This window comes from Cherax quadricarinatus, chromosome 56 (genome assembly GCF_038502225.1).
Source record: "Cherax quadricarinatus isolate ZL_2023a chromosome 56, ASM3850222v1, whole genome shotgun sequence".
NCBI classification, from domain to species: domain Eukaryota; kingdom Metazoa; phylum Arthropoda; class Malacostraca; order Decapoda; family Parastacidae; genus Cherax; species Cherax quadricarinatus.
Window position 1 is genome coordinate 22,250,082 of NC_091347.1, and position 17,073 is coordinate 22,267,154.

General features: G+C 35.0%; 2 protein-coding genes across 6 annotated transcripts in view; one reads left to right on the forward strand and one right to left on the reverse strand.

Annotated features, from left to right (window-relative positions):
• CCAP (Crustacean cardioactive peptide) overlaps positions 1 to 17,073 on the forward strand; it is a 159,008-nt gene that overhangs the window by 20,421 nt on the left and 121,514 nt on the right. The window lies entirely within an intron of this gene.
• LOC128700765 (modifier of mdg4) overlaps positions 870 to 17,073 on the reverse strand; it is a 30,144-nt gene continuing 13,940 nt past the window's right edge. For all 5 annotated transcript variants that reach the window (XM_053794192.2, XM_053794194.2, XM_053794195.2 and 2 more), the window contains one exon: positions 870 to 16,762. In XM_053794192.2, the coding sequence (XP_053650167.1) occupies positions 16,496 to 16,762 (267 nt within the window). In that variant the 3' untranslated portion in view covers positions 870 to 16,495. The remainder of the gene's footprint in view (positions 16,763 to 17,073) is intronic.

Consider the following 17,073-nt stretch of genomic DNA (forward strand, 5'->3'; position numbering starts at 1 on the left):
AAATTAGGAAAAGGTGTGGAGTTAATAAAAGTATTAGTCAGAGGGCTGAAGAGGGGTTGTTGAGGTGGTTTGGTCATTTAGAGAGAATGGATCAAAGTAGAATGACATGGAGAGCATTTAAATCTGTAGGAGAAGGAAGACGGGGTAGGGGTCATCCTCGAAAAGGTTGGAGGGAAGGGCTAAGGGAGGTTTTGTGGGCAAGGGGCTTGGACTTCCAGCAGACGTGCATGAGCGTGTTCGATAGGAATGGAGACGAATGGTATTTGGGACCTGTTGGAGTGTGAGCAGGATAATATTTAGTGAAGGGATTCAGAGAAACCAGTTACTTTTATATAGCCGGACTTGAGTCCTGGAAATGGGAAGTACAATGCCTGCACTCTAAAGGAGAGGTTCGGGATATTAGCAGTTTGGAGGGATATGTTGTGGATCTTTATACGTATATGCTTCTAAACTGTTGTGTTCTGAGCACCTCTGCAAAAACAGTGATTATGTGTGAGTGAGGTGAAAGTGTTGAATGATGAAAGTATTTTCTTTTTGGGGATTTTCTTTTTTTTTGGGTCACCCTGCCTCGGTGGGAGACGGCCGACTTGTTGAAACACTATATATATAATCACACAGCAGCTAATGAATGAAAGGTAATCAGGTTGATTCAAGAAAGGGAAGGGCAGCTCCAATTCCATTGATCAAGAACCCTTCACTTGGATCAAATGTATTTGAAAATAGGTGCTAAACCCCTTCTGGGTCTTATAGTCACCAGCATCAAGGCACCAGCATCATGGCACCATCCTTGAAGGTTGTAAATTGTTCTTAAATACTAATAAGACACAAAAGTATTTGTAAGATGTTTATTAAGATGTTTCACAGGCAAGGGGCTTTATCAATTCAATACAGAGAAATAAAGTAGATAGTATATATAGAGGTGTTGCATGTGGGGGTTGGGGCTACGTGGCGACCGTCTGCCTTTGGCAGGATAAGCATGGAAGGAACCTCTGGAAACCTAAAACTGCCTTTGTACACTATACACACAACTTCAAAGATTCTAAATTAGTCACCAGATTATCATCATAACTAAGCGCTAAACCTGTCACCAGCCAGAAACTGACAGGCACTACCGGTGCTGTTTAAATTACTCTTATTACCACTACTTATATCATTATACAGAGTTCTGGCAGTTTTATAACTTCAAATAGAACAGTCATCATGTAACCTCAACCCTCAAATGCAGCCCCTGACCTTGGACCTACAATATATACTCTGTCTCTCTGCAGTTTATAGATAAACTACTACATTCATTGGTTAAGCACTAAACCCACAGGGGTCATAGAGCCAGGGTAATGGGAGTCAATTAAATTCAATCCACAGAAAGGGAGTACTAATTCCTTGGATCAAGAGCCCTTCACCAGCATCAAGGCACATCCCTTGAATGGTTTGGATTAACAAAGGCCCTGGTAGGAAAGTGTGTTATAGACCCTGAAATAAAATGACCATGGGAGGTGTGTGATATTGACAGTCACTTTTTTTTCCATAGCCACAAAACAACATTATCAACACTGGCATTGTATATGTATGTATGAAGGCTAAGTTAAGGGTTCATGGTGGAATGGCCTTTTCCATATCCAAGATGATGGGCAGACCTGAGGTAGCTTTCGAGTCACAAAGTATAGTACCACTCTAATCTATAAATCATGTTGCAGTAATTTGCAAATCAAGGTAGTGAGGTATTGGGTCGATATTATATTTAGTTATAGTTTAGGTATAGTTATCAGCCCATTAGGCTCATTATGCACTTAAGCCTTCAGGTGAGTGGAAGTAACAGGTACTGGGTTCCCACATACAACAAACGTATGGGATCAGCACTTAATCTTCACAGTTCTTGCACAACTCTGTGACAGGAAAATCCCAACCAGCGCAGCCTAAGGTACTGATGATCGCAATCTTTCCAGTTATGGAATGGAGTCTGCCATCTTAAGGACTTCATGTATAACCTGCCCTGCTTCATTAGCTTCCTATGCTGATTAACAATTTAGAATCTACATTATTATTATTATTACAGTATATTCAAGTGAAAACATTAACTGTGAAATTATTGCATTTTAGTTATTTTAATCATGGGAGAAGTGCTCAAGCCATAGAAGTCATGTAGCACATGTAGGTTTGATCCAAGGAAGAGGAGACTAAGTCTATTTATTTCCTTTAATCAAGAGCTTGTGGCTTGGTTGACAGCGTTCTCAGCTCACATACTGAGGGCCCAAGACTGATCCCTGACACATGAAAAGTTGAACATGCTTTCCTTACACCTGCTGCCCCTCCTCACCTAGCAGTAAATTCTTTCAATTCATCCAGAATACAGCATTTTAATTCCCGTTAAATACTTGTTCTAAGCAAGATCAGTATCTTTGCCTTGTTTATTATTATTGTATATTCATGGAAAGCACTAAACCCACAAGGATCATTCAGTACTACAACAGAGGTAAGGGAGATGGTAAAGAAAAAAAGGGGCATCAGGGAAAGGACATTGATCAACAGGATGGGGAAAATCAGTTGTGCAGCAAGCCGGTATCAGTTAAGAAAGCTCAAGATGCTGACTGCCAGAATGACCTGACAATCTGCACAGTGGCACCATTTCTTGGTCAAGATATAAAATATTCCATGCAAGCAGTCACTAACAGAAACTGTGAATCATTACTCCACCTCATCACATGACTTCCACTTTGTACTATTCATTGCAACTAATCATGCTTTAATGTTAAACAAACACGTTATCTACATTGTTGTACGTAAACATTTTTAAGATACAGTGGACCCCCGACTTACGATCAGCTCCCAACTCGAACAATTATGTAAGTGTATTTTGTAAGTGCTTTTGTAAGTGTATTTTTGGGGGTCTGAAATGGACTAATCTAATTTACAATATTCCTTATGGGAGCAAATTCATTCGGCAACGGCACCAGAACAGCCTTCTGGAACAAATTATTATCGTAAGTCGGAGTCCACTGTATAAGTAGGCTTCTCGGTAATAATGCAATGTTCTTTGCTTTTCAATTTATTTGGTAAAGGAAGAAAATACCCATTTTTACAATATTTTCATATGTACAGATCTGTACAAAATATCCAAAGGCAACTGTCAAGACAAGAAAGAGTGAATTACATCACAAAATTAGTCAAGGGCTCACATTCTACTGAGATATAAATATGATAGTTCAAAAATATTTCTCGCAAATTCCCAGAGCTAAACATTAGGTAGTAAATATATAACATGTGCATACTATTCATTTTTTATGCACAATAATTGGCAAGGCGACAAATAATTGGACTCTTCATTCCCGGTACACCATAGACCTTCCCTTGACATACTTTGTTGGTAATATATCACCTACCCTATACAACTTGAGATTTGAAGAGCACTGAAGTCTTAAAATTAGTTTTGATCCTGGGAACGGAGGGCTGAAAGTAGGGATGACCACTGTGACCTAACTTGACCTCCCTGCCTCTTTCATTTTTTCCTGGATTGATTGGTTCAAAGTATAAGGTCACTACTATAATTAGAAAGACAAAATTACTTTCTCACCCACAATAGTCTACACACCTAGTCCTACAATGTGTTGTTTATTAAACTTCCCACCTGAGAGATGGACAATATGAAAGCAAACAGTACAGAGCTTGGCAGAATTCTCTGAGAACAAAAATAAGCCATTGAGACATACCACCACATTTAAGAATAAATACATATCACCGTAAAAAAAAAAGCCATAATGGAACTGGTTGTAATTTTCAAACTTAACGCCAACCCTTAACTCATAATATCAACAATTAATATCATTCTGTATTTGGATTGTATGATGAAAAGCATAGCATGTGTACCATAATGTAAATTATAAAACAAAGGCACATTTGCATTTACATGACCCTCCAACATAACTTCTAGAGAGATTCTTGCATGCATCCTTATCACATAAATTATTATACAGTATTCACAAAGAAGTGCTAAAACTGTGTGGGATCATTCAGCACTGTTAACATAAAAAAAACTCATATGTAAGACAGACAAACACATTTTGTGACCTAACACCTATTGAGTATTTGACATAATTATCGTAAAAAAAAGGTTATAATATCAAACAATCCGGTATTCACTATTAAGAAAAATACAAATTGAAGTTTAAAACAATATTTTCAGCTTTGAGACCTGAGCATATAAATTTTTGTTAATTTGCACACTCATCAGTGATCTGATTACATACATATATCACTGCAGCTGCTGGAAATGGGTTGAATAAAAATAAAAAGCTTTATTAACAGCAATAAATAATTAATTTAATAAAAAATAATTTAAAATGAGCAATGAAAATGATACCAGTGCAAAGTTGAGGGGAAATGCCATGTTCACAGACAAAAAAAATTAATGTAATGAATAAATAATAAATAATGAAAAGAGGTATTTGACTCAGGAACTAGTACAGTAATCAGCTATTTGAGTTTGTGAAGGGAGTGAGGTTAAGCTCTAGGGTGCACCCTTAACTTTCAATCAACTGATGTGACTGACCTCTGTCACAGCTATTTTTGAACCTAGCACTCCAGGTAACAGAGATCAAACAAATATTTTCAGAGGCATGGGAGAAGGAGCAGCAAAATATTTACAAAGAAGCACTAAAGACAAGAAAGGATATGACAAAAATATTATAAAGAATGCCACAATAAAATAATTCTTAATTTAATGTGTGGTGTGAATTATGCAGAGAATTTGGAGCACAGAAAATCAAAGATGGTGTGGGGTCACAAAGGGTATAATTCAGAGGGCTGAGGATAGGTTGTTGAGGTGGTTTAGACATTTAGAAATAATGGAGGAGAGGAGAGTAGTAACAGGCATATAAATATGGGGAAGAAGATGGGTACGGTAAGGGCTATCCAAAGATTGGCTAGAGGGAAGGGGGGGAGGGGTAAAAAAAAAAATTGTGTTAGGGGCCTCAAGCATCTAGAAGACTTGTGTGAGCATGTTGGATCAGAGTGGAGACAAATGATTTTTTAATGCTTGTGCATTTGGAGTACAAGCAACTTGACATTTATGAAGGGATTCAGGAGAAAGCAGTTAGCTGGGTTAAAGCTCTAGGGGTGGGAAGGGCAATGACTACACTCTGGGAATGTAGTCGAAGGGTCATCTGAATTATGATGTTAGCACACTTGTGGTAAGACAGCGACTAAATGTATTATGAACATTGGTGGGAGATGGCCAATGAGGAAAAAAAAAAATCCTGAGTCAAAATACAAAAGAAAAAGATTAAAAAATAAAACATCAGTCTTATAAGTTTACAAGACAAATAACAGAGAATTAAACTTGTGAATAAATATGAGGAGCCTCAAGTGAGAACTAAACAAGTGTCATCAGTGCTAGAACATTTGTTCCCTACCTAATGCAGGGTGTATCAATAAGTCTCCATACACCTGCTTCTGTTTCCTGAGCCATAAATGCACACCTAAAATTTAGCTGACCATTATAAATCACATCCTAATGGAGAAGGCTGCAAGGTCAACTATAGAAAAAAAAAAATTCTTAGGCAAAAAGTCAACAATCATTCTTTTCGTTAATAGATAAAACTATCTGCTAATGTCATTACATTATTTTGAAATACATGTATTCTACCGAAAAAAAAGGTAGGTTTGAAGTTAACATGGGTATTCATACAATAATAAAAAATATGTTTGTTTAACCCTTTCAGGGTCCCCAGGCCCTCTCCCAGACTTGTTCTCAGGGTCGCCCAAATTTCAAAAAAAAAAAAAAAATAAATAAAAATTCTTATGAAAAGATAGAGAATCTTTTCCCGATCATAATGACACCAAAACTTATGGAATTATGCTCTTGCGAAGTTAACGGTCTTGACGATGTTTACGCATCGGCGATTTTACCCACTTTGAGCCCTATTTTCGGCCAATTCCAGTGTACTAGTCGACAAAAATCATAACTATCTCACTAGAACTCCATTTTTTCTATCGAATGAGTACAAGAAGACTGAGTACAAGAAACCCCCCATTTACCAATTTCAACTATCCAATACAGTGGTCAGATTTTAGCAATTTTGCCAATTTCACACAAATTTCAAGATGCCAATTTCAAAATAGGGTCCAGAATAAACAAGAAAGACATTCCTGGCACTAAAATAACATTTCCTCTGTTCATTAGTCACAACCCCACGCCCCTCTTACATTCTTTTGCTTTCCACTTTGAATTTTTTATTCTCACGAAAAATAGAAGATTTACTGTTATGCAGACTACTGCATTAGTGTAGAAATGGTATAAATAATATCGGCGCACTTGTGAAAGAATATTAGACTCACCAGTTGACGTGTATTGGACGCTTAGCATGATTTGTTTACTTTTGAACTTTGGTAAAAATCGAACATTTCTGCTACTTTGAGCTCAATTTCAAGGTACTTTTCATTGTAAAACCAGTCAAAATCATCTCCATTTATGTAATATGTCTTCCATTCTATAAAATGAGACAAGGAAAACTAGAATACAACAATAAATACCATACGAAAATACAGTGCAAAGTCGCAGTTTTAATCCAAAAACACGATCAAAGTTTTTTTTTTCTCATTACGCATTGTGTGCTGCAGGATTTTTTTTATACTGCACACACTGACCACATAGACCCATTCTTTCATATGTAGGCCTACCAGCTTTCTCTCACTAGATTTGAGGGCGATAGAATTTAGGCGTACTAGTACGTCAAAATCCCTGATGCGTAAGCTATACTAGTACATCCGAAACCCTGAAAGGGTTAACAATACTGCATGTCTAGTTCCTGCTCAGGGCTCCCTCACAAGATCAAGAGGAAAACAAGTGAGAAACTGATATAAGTAGCAACAAGGAGTCCAGAGCTCATTTACAGATGAGTATTCTGTTTAAAGTAAGGAAGTTTACATGACGAAAAGAAATAGTATTTAAATAATATATAGTGTACATGATTAATATTATGTAATATAATCGTCTATGTAAGCAAAAAATATTTTTTACACAGGTTATGATGATAAAGTTCCATGAACATAGCACAATTATCCAGCAGCTACATCCCGAGTATACTTTTTATCACTAACTTTTTATGAAAACAAATTTTTAAATGGTAAGTGTCCTTAACTTATGCCCATTATTTCATTATTGTGATGATAAACACATTAGAGGTAGGTTATTATTGAAAAGGGCATGTCCTGTGCCCCATATACAAGAAAATACAATATAACCTTGAACACCTACATTGGCAACTCTTATACCAACAGATTAATCATGCTACAATGAAGACGTACAATATTTCCACATAACAATAACTATATTACAGGAGTATAAACAGGTCATCAAATTAGGTAAGAAAAACCTAATGTAAAATAATCTATGAATGTCATTAATTATGGAAAACACAAAATATACAGCACTGGTAAGAAGAACTAATAAGACACAATGACAAGCCTTACGTCTTACAAATTAATGACAGCATCTCTGGCCAAGTCCTTGTTATCTCTGAATATATACTGTGTACACCATCAAGGATTAAAATTTTACAAGTTACCTTAACCAGAAGATTAAATTATTGAACTACATTACCCATTTTTGCAATAATTTACCCTTAAAATAAAAAACTGTTTTGTTAACAAAATACCCACAAACCAAGGAGAAGACTATCACAGGTTTATTCATCATTTTGTTGTTATATACTGTGTGCTGCTAATATCTGTTAGTAACTCAGTAACAAGTGATGAGTTTGCATACACAAGAGCACTGCAGTTAACTGTAATAACCTGAATATCAGCATCTCTAAGGCCTTGGATAAGCTTATTGAAGCTTTTGTAAAGTTATAAAACATTTTTTTCTAATCTTAAACCTTAAAGATGGCATTAATCATTGACAAAAAATTACAAAAAGTACTTCCTACACCAAATGTTAACAGCCTGAAATAATTTAAGCTGCAAAAACTGCCAGTTATCTGTATACATAAAATTCTTTACCATGCATAATTTTATATACAAGAACTTACATTCTACAAAAGTATAAAACAAAAGGGATTTTATATCTTACATATTACACCAAGAACTTGAGGTCGTGCAATAAAAATTCATGGTTCTCTTCCATGTAGTATTTATAATGCACTGACCCACCATGTGCCAGCTGGCCACTAAAGCATAATTAGATTCAGTCCTGAGGTAAATCCATTCACTGCTCTATCTTATTAATGTTTATAACATTTTTCCTGGCCTTTCACTTGCTATTCATTCCCATTTTTTTTTATATTACCTTGCAGAATCTCTCCCCATCTATTCCAATCTTGTTTGGCTACTGATGAACACACTTTAAACCATCATTCCACATCTCAATTTTTTTTTTTAATTAAATCATCATGACTGATACTGTATATTTAAAGAGAAATTTAAAAACTATAATTGCAAATTATGTTTTAAAGCAGAGCAACATGAAAGAATTTCCCCTGAAAGTACAATTAATGAACATCTGTTATATTTTTCTCTTTAAGACCACGTAAATGTCCTAGATAGGCTAAGAAGTTTTGCTAGATTATTTCTCATGTGAAACTATGGCCTAAGTCAGATTGAAAAATTAATGGAAAAAAAAAATTTCCTGCAGAATGACAGCAACCAACATACTGGCACTGATAAAACAGGACTGAAGGAGAATGAAGAAACAAAAAGTAGAAACCTGAATTCCTTGTTATAATATGTGAAGCTTGAAACTGAGTAGTGTTTAGGAAGCTGGGAAGAATGAATGCTGGCAAAGATATATAAAGTGACTATTTTTAGGTGAGACATTTCGTATTTCACTGAACATTACTTTTACAGGAATATTTATTATTTATTACTTATTTAGAGATTTTCAACTATATGAAATGTAATGGGAGCATGCATGTACCTATATGTGCACATATGTCATACTAAAACAGATTTTGATTAAAGTATAGTAAATGAGTGCATTGTGTTCATGTGTAAGCTGTGCGGTCACATTCAGAGACTGGTAGTTAATTGTACATATTACCTTTGCACCAAATGGATCAACAGAGTTTATTTTAGCATTCAGTATCTTACACAACAACATCCTTATAAAACATAACTTTTAATTCCTTCTGTTCGATATATTTCTTTCAATGCAATAATGATAGTTTTAACACCAGTGGCAGTGCCTATGTATACCTGCATAATATCAAATAAACCAGCAAAGGCACAAGGACATAGAAGTTAAAGATATTTAAATAAGAAATATCTGAATTTTAAGCTGAGCATTTGTGCCCAAAATAGTAAGTGGAAGTAACAGTTACTGTACAGTCAGGTGAATGAGGATGTGTTTTATTCTTAGCTTTTGGTACAAAACTTGAAAAATTTAAGGCCTAAATGAGGATTGAGTTCACTGGGGGAAAGTCAAATAGCTGTAAAATGAAGCAATTTAAAGAAATTCTTTCCATGATCACACCCACCTCCACATCCACAATTATTAGTGAAGACGAAGTACAATGTGATACTGCATTTTGGGAAAATATTTTGAACTTCTATATATATATAAATATATATGCAGTACAGCATTTCAACAATAATAAAGAACAATATTAGTACAAAAAGCACAATGCTGTATATATACAGCATGTATTTTTCATTAAGGTCTAATGAAATAATAGGAAGATGCATATTATGCATGTGCTTATGTGGTACAGACAAGCCTCTTCACTGGAGGAAAATAGATTCATGAGGTATCTGTAGAAGAAAACTTCAAATTTGGGTACAAATTAAATTCACTATGTAACTGTAATGATGATGGAAAGATGTTCTGATGGTTCCACTGACAATATTGGAGAAGTGAACTAGAAAGAGGCAGTAAGTTACTGCATAAGTCTGTAGGCAGGGTAAGAGAGACAGACATATTTCTTATACCTATTACCCCCATTTGCCTAGCAGTAAATAGGTACTGTACCTGGGTGTAGCTGATTGTTATGGGCAACATCCTGGGAGGTGGCATACTTCAGTTAGATTCAGGTTTCAAAATAAGCTGAGGTAGGATAACATCTCATAGCCAGTAATAATGAACCTTTGACAAAAATGCATTATTAGGTGATGCAAGCCCTTTGTACACAGTGTATATAGAACTGGAGGAGAATTTTGTAGTTTTCCAAATATTAGTATACTGATAGCAAATGGTAAAATACATAAGAGCTGGAATCAAAATTCTGAAGAAAAAGTAAAATTGAGTTGAAATGGTTACAGACAAGAAAGGTTTGGAGTTGCAAAGCTTACAGGTAAGAAAAATCCATAATCATATAATCAAACTAAGAGCTAACCTGAATGGGTCATACAGCACTGCAAGAAAATTCTAAAATGTATTCAAATAGAAGAACTGCTGACACTCTTGAATAAGTGAAGTACAACAAAGAAAATACCCTGGGAAGTAGAAAACATTATTTGACCATAAAAGGCAAAAACACTTAATATGTATGAGTGATGGTGAAAGTGTTGAATGATGATGAAAGTTTTTTCTTTCTTTTTGGGTCAGCCTGTCTCGGGAAGCAGCCGACGTATTGAGATGGTGAAAGTGTTGAATGATGATGAAAGTTTTTTCTTTCTTTTTGGGTCAGCCTGTCTTGGGAAGCAGCCGACGTATTGAGAGAAAAAAAAAAAAAAGCCAATAGTGTACAGCCTTCAGAGAGCAGTAAAAATACAGTGGTATTAAAAAAACTACTAACCTGTAAGCCGGGCAAATATCTAGGGTAAGGCACACAACACGGTGATAGAGTAAGAACATAATTATAAACGAGGTTGAGTACCAAAGGGCTGAAGCCATGTGTGTCATAAAAGGCAACTAAAATGCTTAAGAGTATGGGACTGGTAACCATGTAATAACCAAAACAATGAAGGTTATTAATGTATTTTCTTCTCATGTCATCCTACTTTGATGAGAAATGACCAGTGAATAAAAAAATAAGAAAATCATAATTAATTAAATTAGAGAAATATAAACAAAACTTGTGAAATATTAGATGTAAAGTGATCCCAAAACTATACCCACCATCAGAATGAGAGCTGAAAAAAAAGTTACCTCAAAAGTGTGTGTAGAATTAATAGATGCAGAATCTAGAGGTGATGGGAAAATGTTTGGAATGAATTAATAATTGCAAGATGTGAGAGGAAAGCCTGTGAAGGAAGTGAACATACTCTTAAGAAAGGCTACATCATAGAAGTTCCAGGAGACAAAGAAAATGAATCCACTGTACTGTCAGAATCTTTATTTGATGAGCTAGCAAGAGTGCTACCATCAGAAGAGATAAACAACATAATGGAAGAGGAACCCAATATGGATGCACTTTACTTGATTAACCAGCAAAATGCTACAAGTAAAAGTGGTTAGCAATATAATGGAAAAAGAGGCACCCAAATATGGTTGGATGAAGAAATGAAAATTGTGGAGCTTAATTATTCAAGTAACAACATTGTATCTGAAATTAAAATGTTAATATTTTTAACAGGCAAACTGTTGAGAAATTTTTTTGAAACTTATGTCACTTTACATACCTAAAAAAATTAAATGAGTTGATAACAGTTGATGACTTAGAATACTGTAGTTTTGTTAAGTCTCTGACTATAGTGTTTATATAGCATAATACATGTATTTTTGGCAGTAAACAAAATGCAAACTTTGAACATTATGCAACCACTGTTGAGGATATAATATGCATGTCCATTTGAGAAGTCCCTATTAACACACACATTATAGATGAACTGAGGTGGAATTGAGGTGTGAATTGAAACTGAAAAGCAATGAAGAAATTTTGGTTGAAGAGTTTTACCTAAACCTCTGTTGTAAAATGGAGAGAGACTATGCAACCAAAGAAAGAAAAATTCTCAAACCAAAGTAAGAAAAATTTTCAAACAGGACAATTTATGTATAAAACTAATTAAATGATGAAATTCAATAAACCTGGAATAGTTATGAATAATTATGCAATGATTATTTATACTGATGAGTATGGTTAAGTTAAGACATTTCAGAATATACCTATTTATAACAGTCTGGTTGTTGATTAAGCTCCATTAACAGGGGTGACCAATTCAACACTAAATGCACAAATAAAAGCATAAAAGCATGTACTCTCATAAAGAAAGAAATACACATGCAATCTGCAATTATGGTCATCAAAGGTAAGGTAGGGGCAGATAGAAATAATGTTTAAAAAGCCAGTGCTTGAGATAAACACCAAAAAGAACACTGAATGAAAATAATTTACCTATGACTTCTAATGTTCCTGGTACACTACAAATGAAAACTATTTGACATGCCAATCTAAACCATTATCAAATTGTGAGTTGGAAAAGAGGAAGGAAGCAAGGTAGCAAGATGTAGAGAGACAATCAAGGTAGGTCAAACCATGACTGCTCTAAAGATCTGAGCATATGACAGTGCCAGGAGAGGAAAGATTCAAAAGAAGCAATACTTGGGTAAAGATTCACGTTACTAGTGATATGAAACCTCAGAGATATGGTTTTCGAAAGGCTTCAGTTTATGGTATAATTATCTTCCTTAATGACAGAAAAATACAATGGAACCTCGGTGTTTGAACTTAATTGGCTCCTAGGTGGTGTTCGAACTGAGAAAATTTCAATGTCTGAAACAGTATTTCTCAGGCTTTAATTATCAGCCTCACACTGGAGAACATTGAACTGACTCTTTCAAAAGTCTCTGAGAGTTAGGTCGGTGTTAGAGGTCACTTCAAAGCATTTTTGAAACAGGGTTTTCATGTAAAGTTTTTTACAATTGAATATGAAACAAGCCAGCATGTTCAGACTCCAGGTCAATTTTTTTTCCTGTTCGTTGGAACACCGAGGTTCCACTGTACATTGTTAATGCGAACAGGGTGAACAGGTTTACACTTTATAAGCCAGTCAGAATGCAAGAGAAGTATTTACCTGACTAACATCAACATTGCTCCTGTTTAGCATGTTAGATACCAATCATCAAATAAACTTGCCCCCTTCCAAAATTATCTTTCCCTCTTCAAGCATTCCCAGAGGCCATATTGCTGAGATGACCTTTATACACAACATTCCTAACATGAATCTTAGCCCCAGACGTGCTTCTGTTGAAGTCTGTCTTCCCACTATATAGCATTATTAAAGGCTTTATCTTCAAAATATAAGCGACTTGCCCAAACCTTGGCTGTCACCTCACCTCTCACCTTCTGGTTTTCTTCCTCTCTTATACAGTACTCACTCACAATTTGATAATGGTCCAAGACAGAAAAAAATCATTGTGCAGTTTTCATTTTCAATATCTGGTTTTCTTGTAAACTGTTCCAGCCTGTTTTGTGATTTAATATTCTTGGCTGATAGTAGAGTGTATAAAGTACTCAAGCAATGTGGAAGCAGTTCACTACAGCTCATTGCAAATTAGGCCACATTAAATGAGATGGAAGGCTGTTCATGGCTATTTCTCATGGGATTGGCAGTACAGATAATAGAATAGAGCTATATATGGAAATATACACACTAGGATTTGTTTCATACACACAGAGTAGAATTACACACATCACCACAACCTTCAGTAAGCAAGGATTTTTCAGGTACTTCAACTTATACACCTTCTGGTATATTATTATTCAACCTATTCTTTCAAACTTATCAGTATGTACCTTTGTCAAGCTTTGTAAATGTATGCACATTCTCTTCAGAGTGTGTCCAATAATTGTAGGCACTGATAAATACAAAATGACACCTAACTTTCTTTCTCTGTATGAACCTGCAAATATAACCATGTATTCACTTAAAATTTCATATGTTACCATTAATCTACTAAAATTTAATATAAACCAAGGGCTGCTTTTCCAACAACTGAGGCTCTTCTTAAATATTTTTCACACAAGGTTTTGATTTTGTGCAAACAATACAGCACCATCTTCCTGGAACTGTTTATCTTTTACTCTGGATGTTACTGCATCATATCTACCACTTATATAAAAAAACAAAAAGCCCTGGTAAAAGTGTAACAGCAGGGCAGTAATGGTACCTCACTATCAGCAGTGTTTATGAATAATGTAGGCTGTGGGTTCCTGCAGCATGGTAGTCAACTTTATAAGTACATCAAGAAACATAACACATAGAATTTTATTCCATTTCTACCTAGTCTTTTAACATATATTAGTGATATTGGAAGTACTTAATATAATTCTCTGCATGCTTGTGACTATGACAAGAAAATGCATTCATAAAACGTGTTAAAAACTCTTGTGCTCAGAAAGGCAATGTAGTGGTACTGTACCATGTTAACATATGAGTGTTGAACTTTAGGTGTAGGATGGCAACAGATTACAGGTAACCAAGTTCTTCGCTCTGTCTCATACTCACGCAGATAAAGGAGTGGGTTAGAGGGAGAGGGAGGAAGGGTTTATAACTTTGTTGGCTATGTACTAGTATATCTAAAAGCGGCAAGAGAATCAAGGCTACATAATTTAAAATACTGTTTTAATGTGAAAGATTGTGAACACTGTTTTTAATTACTGTGACCAATATGAAACAAATATCAAGTTCACTCAAGTAGTGAGAAGAAAAAATGCACAACAGCCAACACCTCACTGCCATTACCAAAAATGCATATGACATGTTGATGCATATTTGCTCAAAGTAAAATAATTCCATGCTGTAATGCACAAGTTCATAATGAACACAGTAGCTTTTAACACTGCAAACAACTGTGTGTTTTACTTTTATTTTGTGTGTTCTCTGAACTCATCCCCATTATTAACAGATTCTAAATTACACCTATCACACAGCTTCTGATCACAAGTCCAGGAAAATGGCACTGTACTGCACTAATTTGGAAGTCAAAGGCTATAAATAACATGAAATAGTGCATGATATGATCAGACACAACTACTGTATTGTGATGTGTACATATTACACACCTTGGTCAAGCATTAACATACTTAGTATAATAAACTAATATATTTGTTCCAATCAATTTTCTTTTGGTTAGCTACTCAACTGGTTAATTTATATATGAAAAATTAATATGATTTCTTTGAAAAGTGACTGACAATGCAAAAAATCTGAGACTAAGAAATGTAAGCTAATATTTTAAGTAGATACAATATATTGAGCATTACCCAGACACAAGCATACTCTTTATCACATGAGAACACAGAAGTCTTAGTCATATAATAGATGTTCAGAACAATTTTGTATATTGCTCTGTATAATATTTTTTTGTTTAGAATAAAATAAGATACCGTACTGTGTAGATGAAGAGTATCAAAAAGAGTTTTTTGATGTGCTACTAACTATATCCCTAAGAACAACTGCATATTACTTTTGACATGGAACACTGCAGACAGTCCACACCCCTGGTATGGTATGCTTGGTCTCAATTTAAGACATCCAAGAGTTAAAAATTTTTACTGGATCAAATTTTCATTTAATGTTAATTGTACTAAAAGACTGCGAAGATCTCAAAATAGCAGTAAATATGCAGAATTATGAGTAAAAAAAGATTCACACTTCAGATCTTTGACTCGATTCTTAGTAAATAATAATACAGCAAGGAAACAATATTAAAGAAGTCAGAAGATAGTTTCTCAGCCAATTTGCTAACTGATAACTAGTTCTCACACAGTTTGTCATGGCCCCCATAGGGGTCCATAGCTAACCGAGAAATCCTGGATCAGAGTAATACGTAATACATAACTATGAAAATTAATGGAAATTTTTGGATACCAATTGCTGCTTATGTTGTCCTCACTTGATCTGACATAAAAAAGTGTGTTTGTGATGTCAACATAAACTGAGATTTGCACTCATAAAATATACACATTGAACTAGAACTACTAATTGATGAAATTCATTATTAAATACAGATACAAACAAGTTCATTTATACAAATATTTCCCTCAAAATAAATTTGTAAACAGTACACACACAAAGTATCACATATACAGATTTGGATTATAATTTTTATAAATGATATGTCTCAGTCACTGAAACTGACACATTTTTAAAGCATTTAAATATATCTTATAACATTTAAATTATGCTTGATTTGTCCATGAGCTGAGATAATACAGATCTTAAAGCAATACCTACTGTGTCTAATCTTATAAATAATGAGCTGATGCCTGTTCTTCGCTTGGGAAAGACAGCATCTAATAAAATGCTAACATGCAAAACCAGCATACATTAAATAACTTAAATTAATTTTTTTTTATCATTGCTCAATGTTACACTGAGCAGTCATTTGTGTAATGTATTAATTATTTAAATGAACAGTATATCATGACTGAGTCCCCTGAGTTTGCCTAACACTTTAAAGAGGAATTCCCTCTATTACAGAACCTAGACACACATTTTGGTAGTTGTAGGTTCCCAACCATCTATTCATTAAGGACAGATAATCACAATGTAATAATGAAAAATACAATGTCTGCTCCACAGACCAGAAAATACACCAAGAGCACATCTCAATGTAACTTATCTAGAAATTGAGAAATGAACTTCCTTCATCAGTTTCTTGTGGTAAGGGTGGTGGTGGTGGAGGCAATAGAGATGGTAGAGGTGAGAGTGGTGCAGGGTTAGGAGTGCGACTGGGTGGTGTGCGAGTTCCTCCTGGATCCTGTGGACTACCCTCTCTGGAATGGGCCATAGGAGGCCCAGTAGTAGATTCATGATCACGTACTGGCACTGGAATCTTCAACAGTGGAGGAGGGGGTGGACGCGATTCATTTCCTAGCTCTGACGGGCTCTGCTGATCAAAGGCTATTTTAAAACATTCCAACATACAATGTGAAAATACCAGTAAATGAAAGTAAATAATAAACAATCTACTGTGAAAATACAAAAGAGACTTTAGCAGGTAGGATAAAGAATGAGGGAGAGAGATGAAACCTAATCACGCATCTTAAAAGAAATAGCAGAAAAGTAGTATAATTAAATAGACAACAATACTGCAGAAGCCAACTTCATACAGAGGTACAAATGTAAACAGAATGTAACTTATTTTAGTTGGCTAATCAAGTTAGAAAATGAGTCCATGAACTTTAATATTTCCTGCAA